The following is a 7,243-nucleotide window of genomic DNA, read 5'->3' as shown; positions in this document are numbered from 1 at the left end:
CGGGACCAGGGAACGCACGACCCGAGATGCCTATTAAACTTAGAGGTGTTTGTATGTCTGGAGGGGAAAGGCATTTGTAAATCCAGATTAGAACTGGTCTGATAAATGCTGAGCTGGGTGTGTGTAAATGTGGATTGATTAGCATTTGGAGCACAGATCTCCCGTCATGCAGTGCTCCCCTGCTCCTCTGCTCCCAGAACTCACTGCAGTCTTTGCTTCAGGCTTTCTGTACTCCATCTCTCATGCAAACGAATGTCATCTGGTTCCATCTCGGCTGCAAATAAGACCTAGGGTGGTTGTTTCACTCTTGTCACCCTTCTCTGAAGGGTTTTAGGTGTGTCTCCTGCTGCATCTTAATCAGTGTAATTTTGGTAGAGGAGGGGAGGAACGGGGGTGTTCTTTGTGAGTCAGACAGGCTGCGTCCTGTGCCAGGGTCCCCCATGAACACAGAGCAGAGACATAACACCCCCTGCACTCCATTAACCACTTCCATCCCGCAATCTGCCCCCTGCTTATTCGTGTGCAGTGAATCTCCAGTAAAGACTGCAGTTTCACCCAATCACTGCACTTCTCTGCCCGTTCCCGCTTTGTGCAGCCACGAAGGAATTAGCAGTAGTGCCAGCGGGCTGGGTTGCAGAAGGGGCGGGGGGCGGGGTCTATGCTGCAAAAGGCACCCCTGAGTCAGGGTTTCACCAAGCCCTGGCAGGATCAGGTCCTGAGGGTGCTGGAAGAAGGACCCAGCATCTGGTCACACTGCCCTCGGCTTCCTCTCACACTTCCTCTGCTGTTGGAAGATGGAGCCAGGGCCCAGCCCCACTCAAGCCACCTCTCCCTTGCTTTATGCAGGGTTGCTTGCACTCGTGGGATACTCAGGGCCTGCAGGATTGAGAGCCCTCAGGAGGGAACTCCGCCTTGTTCCTCCTTCTTCATCATTTCTTAATCTGACTTCTTCACCCTGGCCACATAACCTTGCTCTCCACCGCCTGGTCTGCACTCACCTGTCCTGCGCGGCTCAGCTGGGATGATGGGGGCTCTCGGACCCCTCCTGCTCTCCCTCCTTCTGCTCCTCCAAGCTGGAGGTGAGTGACAAGGGGCTGCTCTTCCCCAGGTGCAGCTTGGGGCGAGCTGAGGAATGGTAGAAGGGGGTCTTTGGAGCAGAGACTGTCTTTGGGAGCCATGTTTGTGCCATGTTTTGCAGAGGGGAGCACTGGGCTAGGATGAGGGATATCAAAAAGCAGCAGGAGCTTCCAGGGAGATGCATCTTTTCTACGGGGAGATGCTTTTTTTCTACTTGTTCTGTAGAAAATGCAAGACATGGCTTGCCTCTAAGTGCCCTTTGCACCCGAGAGAAGTGTGCAGCAGCCTATATTTCTCTCAGGAGCTGAGGAGTCTGTGAACCCTTCTCCCCCCCTTGCCCTTCTGAACCCCCAGGTTGTCAAGAAGTAAAAGTGATGGCTGCTGTTGCGGAGACGGTTCAGCTGCAGCCCAAGACATGGTCGTCGTCCTGGGTGGCAATCGACTAGAAAGTGAAATTCGGTTCACAGACCTACTGGATCCTCAGACACGATCAGAATGGCACCTTGACCAGTCCATTTCTGCCCTTTGCTGACAGAGTCTCTTTCCACCCTGGGAATCTCTCGCTGCAGATTAACTCGGTCACGGAGAAAGAAAGTGGCCTCTACACCATGGACCTGAAGCTGGGGGATGGCTCTGGAATCACCAATAATTTTCGTCTGTTTGTGCTTGGTGAGTTTGGGGGTGCCGCTTTCCCCCCCGTGCTCACCCTGGGGCACCCAGCCCCTCTCACGGGGACTTCTTCTTCCAGACCATGTCCAGCAGCCCAAGATCAAGGCATCTACTTCCCAGGAGTGTGGATGGTGCTACCTTACCCTGTCCTGCTTGGTGCCCAAAGCTGCCTGGGTCACCTACAGCTGGTCTCGAGGCGTATCATCCAGCCCAGCCCCAGAGGACCTTTGGCTTCAACAGAATCAAGCCGATCTGCAGCTGGAGATCACTAAAAGCGACAACAACACCTTCTATCACTGCAATGTCAGCAATGCCATCAGCTGGGGCATGGCCACCATTGATGTCGAACCGCTGTGCAACTACACAGGTAAGTGCCCCCTTTGCACCAGACATACGAGAGGGACAGGTATGTTTAGCATCTTCCTGGGTCTTATGGAGCTGGTTCATGAGCCTGGCCTGAATGAAACCAGAGGAAGGGGCCAAGTATCTGTGAGGATGCTCTAGCTGCCCCAGCCTCCATCTTAGTCTGGCTCATCTGAGAGCCTGGCAGACTGGTGGGGCCCCGTGTCTGCTCCTGCTCCTGGCAGCAGGCAGAGCCCCAGGCTGTGCGGCCAGAGGTGCCTGGGCCTGGGAAAGGCAATGCCTGTGTGCGTGGGGATCCAGGACCGCTGGAGGAGTCTGCAAACCCTTCTTTCCCCCTTCCCTTCTGAACCCCCAGGTTGTCAAGAAGTAAAAGTGGTGGCTGCTGTTGGGGAGACGGTTCAGCTGCAGCCCGACACATGGCGTTTGTCCTGGGTGGCAATCAACTGGAATGTGAAACTGCGTTTAAAGCGCTACTGGATCCTCAGGCACGATGAGAAGGGCACCCCAGCCAATCCATTTCTGCCCTTTGCTGACAGAGTCTCTTTCCACCCTGGGAATCTCTCGCTGCAGATTAACTCGGTCACGGAGAAAGAAAGTGGCCTCTACACCATGGACCTGAAGCTGGGGGATGGCTCCAATGTCACCAGTTACTTTCGGCTGTTTGTGCTTGGTGAGTTTGGGGGTGCTGCTTCCCTCCCCCCCTCCCATGCTCAGCCCCTGGGGCACCCAGCCCCTCTCCCTGGCTCTGACCCACTGCCTTGCTCTAGTTCCAGCCTCGTCGCTGTCCTACTGCCAGGCCAAGGGGCACATCCTGCTGCTGGTGCTGGGGGCGCTGATCGCCGGGACCGTGGCAGTGCATGTCGTGGCTGGCAAGCAGGAGAAAGGGGAATGAGCAGGGCCCAGCCCACATGGACCCTGCTTCTCTCCGGGATGGAACGCCTGGGGCAGGCTGCAGCACAGAGCAGAAGCAGGCTGCGGGTCTGCAGGGTCCATCCCTGAGTGTCAGAGGCCAGTCCCTAATGCAGCCCCCAGCACTACAGGCCCACGGGCACCCTGGCACACAGGGTGCCCCCCAAATCTGCCTCTTCCCCTGCCCAGAAGTCCCAGCAGACCCCGGGACACCCACTGTAGGCAGGGATTGGCTGGACTTATGGGCCTGAAGACACGGGTATTACCAAATATCACTGCCCCAGGGCAACTGCAACCTCTAAATAAACCTTCCCTCCTCCATCTCTGAACCCTGTCAGGGGCAATGCCTCCCCCACCCTCGCAAGAGCCTTAGGGGCTGCACAATAGCACTCAGGGCATGCTCAAGCATCAGCGTTTCCCATGTCATAGTCCCTGCATGCCAGGCTCTCCACTGGCAGGGCTAGTGCCCAACATCCACCCCCTCCCCCCACCCATAGCATTTCCCCTTTGCAATGAGCCCAGCCCAATCCACCCGCGGCACAGGGGAGCTCCTGGCCAGCCTTCCCCCTGCCCCTGCACTTCTGTGCCCTCTTGGATGCCTGCCCTGGGTACATGCCATCCCAGGTGCCTGGCCTGGTCCCTGCTTCTGCACCTCTGTCCAGCCATGACACTGCTCAGCCAGGGGGCTCGCCCTGCTGCTCCTGCAGACACCAGCCCTGGTGCCTATGGGGAGGCTTTACACAGACTTGGACTCAGGAGCAGAGACCCTGCAGGGTGCTGTGTTGGGACCCAGAGGCCTTCAGACCTAGGTTTTGATCTTTGTGATTAGCTTAAGCTGCATGCTTAGCTTGTGGTCGAGACAAGCATCCAGGCAAAGGAGCAGATGGAAAAATACTGTCTCTGTCTTAAAACAAATTGGAGAGTTGGCTAACTAAATTGAATAAATATAGCCTGAGCAAAAGAGGAACAGTGAGAGCAAACCTACCTCAACCTAAGAATGAAAAGATGACCTTGGAATAGAGACTCCCAGTTAAAGGTAACCACATTTGGCAAACAGAAGCAGCCGGTATCAAGCGCAGTGACTCAGGGGTCAGTCCTGGAGCCAGTTTTGTTCAATGTCTCCATCATCAACCTGGAGGATGGGATGCAGTGCACCCACAGCAAGACTGCAGATGACACCAGGCTGGGGAAAGTAGTAGATACGCTGGAGGGTAGGGCTAGGATTCAGAGTGACCTAGACAAATTGGAGGACTGGGCCAAAAGGAGTCCCATGAGGTGCAACAAGGACAAGTGCAAAGTCCTGCACTTAGGACGGAGCAATCCCATGTGGCGGTACAGGACAGGGCCAACTGGCTGGGCAGCAGCTACACAGAATAGGACCTTGGGGTGACAGTGGGCAAGAAGACGGATATGAGCCAGCAGTCTGCTCTTGTAGCCAAGAAGGCTAACAGCATCCTGGGCTGCATTGCTAGGAGTGTTGCCAGCAGGTCATGGAAGTGATTCTTCCCTCTGTTCGGCACTGGGGACGCCACATCTGGAGTCCTGTGTCCAGTTTTGGGCCCCCCACTACAGAAAGGACATGGACACATTGCTGAGAGTCCAGCACATCACAACAAAAATGGTTGTGGGGCTGGGAGACAGGACTTGTGAAGAGAGGCTGCAGGAATTGGGCATATTTAGTCTAGAGAAGAGAAGTCTGAGGCGGGGTTGAATAGCAGACTTCAGCTCCCTGCAGGGGGGTTGCAAAGAGGATGGAGCTGGGCTGTTCTCAGTGGGGGCAGATGACAAAGCAAGGAGAAAAGGGCTCAAGCTGCAGCAAGGGAAGTTGAGGTTAGATGTTATGAAGATCTTTCTCATGAGGAGGGTGGTGAAACACCAAGACAGATTACCCAGAAAAGTGGTGCCATCTCCATCCTGGGAGGCTTTTAAGACCCGGCTAGACAAAGCCTTGGCTGGGATGATCTAGTTGGGGGTGGTCCTCCTTTGAGCAGGGGTTGGACTGGATGTGACCCCCTGAGGTCCCTTTGCACCCTTATTTTCTATGATTCCATGATTGTTAATATACACTAGCAGGAAGGTTTGAGTTGATTTTTGTATTAAGAAATGCAAGCTATCTGGTATGTAAAGAAAGGGGAGGGCATGTACCCTCCTGAATCTAGTCCTGAACTGTTCGGTCGCCGACCTAACATCCATATCGCAGACAAAAGAGTTGGGAACCTCGGAAAAGAGCTCATGGACTGGCCAGGCAGTGACAACACCTCCGTTCAATCTTGGGGTGGTCAGCATCTTTTCTTGCTTTGCACTAAGTACAGCTCAGTTATAACCGCTGAAAATGCTTCATTATTCATTTACGGTTGTATCTGACAGGGTTCAAAAAACTTGCTTCTAATTTAGGACACCCATGCCTTAGTCTCCGTATGCGGTACAAGACCCAATATAGTGTCACTGGACACAACAGCTCCCCTGCCACCTCGGCACTCCTGACACTTGGGGCACTGCTGTCCCTGCCTCGGGGCAGCTCCAAAGGGAGCAGGGAGGGCTCGTGCTGGATCCAGAGAGGCAGGGTCCGCACTGCATCACTGCCTGGCACAGCCCCAGGGCCACCAATCTGCAACTGGCCCCCACAACCGCTGCCTCCCTGCTCCCAGCTCAGCAGCGATCCTGCCCTGCTCCCAGCCGTGTCCACCTCTGTCCAGGCTGCACTGCCCAGTACCTCTTGTACCAATCTGCCGAGGGCAGCGGCAATGATCAGGCAGGAAGGCCGCCAGGGAGACGGTCGAGGACCCGGGCAGCTGCCTCCTCCCCTGTGCACTGGGGCCAGCAGAACCCATGCCAGGCTCTCCACGGGCAGGGCCATTTCCCCAGGGGGCCTCTCCTGCCAGCTCTGATGTCCCCCCAAGGGGTCTGCTCCAGGCTGGCCTCAGGCCCAGGGGCTGGGGTGGGAGGTGGGAGCAGGGTGTTCTCTGCCATCCCGGCTGTGGGTCCAATGGAGGGAAGCGCATTGGAAGCAAGACCTCCCTATACCAGAGCAGGAGACCTGAGGGGCTGGCAGCTCACAGGGTGGGGGAGGATCAGGGGACACTCTTCCTGGGACATGGATTTGCGGGGCTCCGAGTACCAGTGCCAGAATCCAGTCCAGTCCAGAGGATTTACACAGGCTTGGACCCAGGAGCAGGGACCCTGCAGGGTGCTGTGTTGGGACCCGTGGGCTTCAGGCCTGGGTTTTGACTTTTGTGCTTAGCTTAAGCTGCATGCTTAGTTGAATTGTGGTTGAGACATGCAGCCAGTAAAAGGAACAGATGAAATAATACTGTCCCTACCTTAAAACTGACCAGGAAGTTGGCCAACTAAATTGAATAATTTCAGCCTGAGCAAAGAGGAACAGTGAGAGCAAACCTACCCCACCTAAAAATGAAAAGATGAGCTTGGAATAGAGACTCCCAGTCAAAGGTAACCACATTTGGCAAACAGAAGCAGTTGGTATCAGGAGCAGTGCCCCACGGGTCAGTCCTCAGGCTGGTTTTTTTCAATGTCTCCATCATTGACCTGGAGGATGGGATGTTGTGCACCCTCAGCAAGAGTGAAGATAACACGAAGCTGGGGGAGTAGTAGATACGCTGGAGGCTAGGGCTAGGATTCAGAGTGACCTAGACAAATTGGAAGGCCTGGGCCAAAGGAGTCTCATGAGGTTCAACAAGGACAAGTGCAAAGTCCTGCACTTAGGACAGAGCAATCCCATGTGACGGTACAGGCCAGGGCCGACTGGCTGGGCAGCACCACCGCAGAAAAGGACCTGGCGAAAAGGAGATGAATATGATCCAGCAGTGTGCTCTTGTTGCCAAGAAGGCTAAAGGCATCCTGGGGTGCATCCGTAGGAGCATTGCCAGCAGCTGGAGGGAAGTGATTCTTTCTCTCTATTCAGCACTGGGGAGCCCACTTTGGGAGTCCTGTGTCCAGTTTTGGGCCCCCCACTGCAGAAAGGATGTGGACACATTGGAAAGAGTTCAGCGGAGGGCAAAGAAAATGGTTTGGGCACTGGGGGACATGACTTGTGAGGAGAGGCTAAGGGCACTGGGCTTATTTAGTCTGCAGAAGAGAAGATGAGGGGGAATTTAATAGCAGCCTTTAACTCCTTGCAGGTGGTTGCAAAGAGGAAGGAGCTGGACTCATCTCAGTGGTGGCAGATGGCAGAACAAGGAGCAAGGGGCTCCAGCTGCAACAAGGG

The 7,243-nt window shown here is 55.2% G+C and overlaps 1 protein-coding gene across 1 annotated transcript in view; it reads left to right on the top strand.

Moving 5' to 3' along the window:
- Window positions 1–1,024: 1,024 nt before the first annotated feature.
- Window positions 1,025–7,243, top strand: part of LOC106722952 (natural killer cell receptor 2B4-like) — a gene marked incomplete at its 3' end in the record, with an annotated part of 13,848 nt that continues 7,629 nt past the window's right edge. Inside the window, exons 1-2 of the mRNA XM_025192319.1 lie at window positions 1,025–1,079; window positions 2,465–2,779. Coding sequence (XP_025048104.1) covers window positions 1,025–1,079; window positions 2,465–2,779 — 370 coding nt within the window. The remainder of the gene's footprint in view (window positions 1,080–2,464; window positions 2,780–7,243) is intronic.

The sequence above is a fragment of the Alligator sinensis genome, unplaced genomic scaffold (genome assembly GCF_000455745.1).
Source record: "Alligator sinensis unplaced genomic scaffold, ASM45574v1 scaffold771_1, whole genome shotgun sequence".
Taxonomy (NCBI): Eukaryota; Metazoa; Chordata; order Crocodylia; family Alligatoridae; genus Alligator; species Alligator sinensis.
Note: the sequence above shows the minus strand (reverse complement) of the source record. Positions and strands in the feature narration are given on the sequence as shown.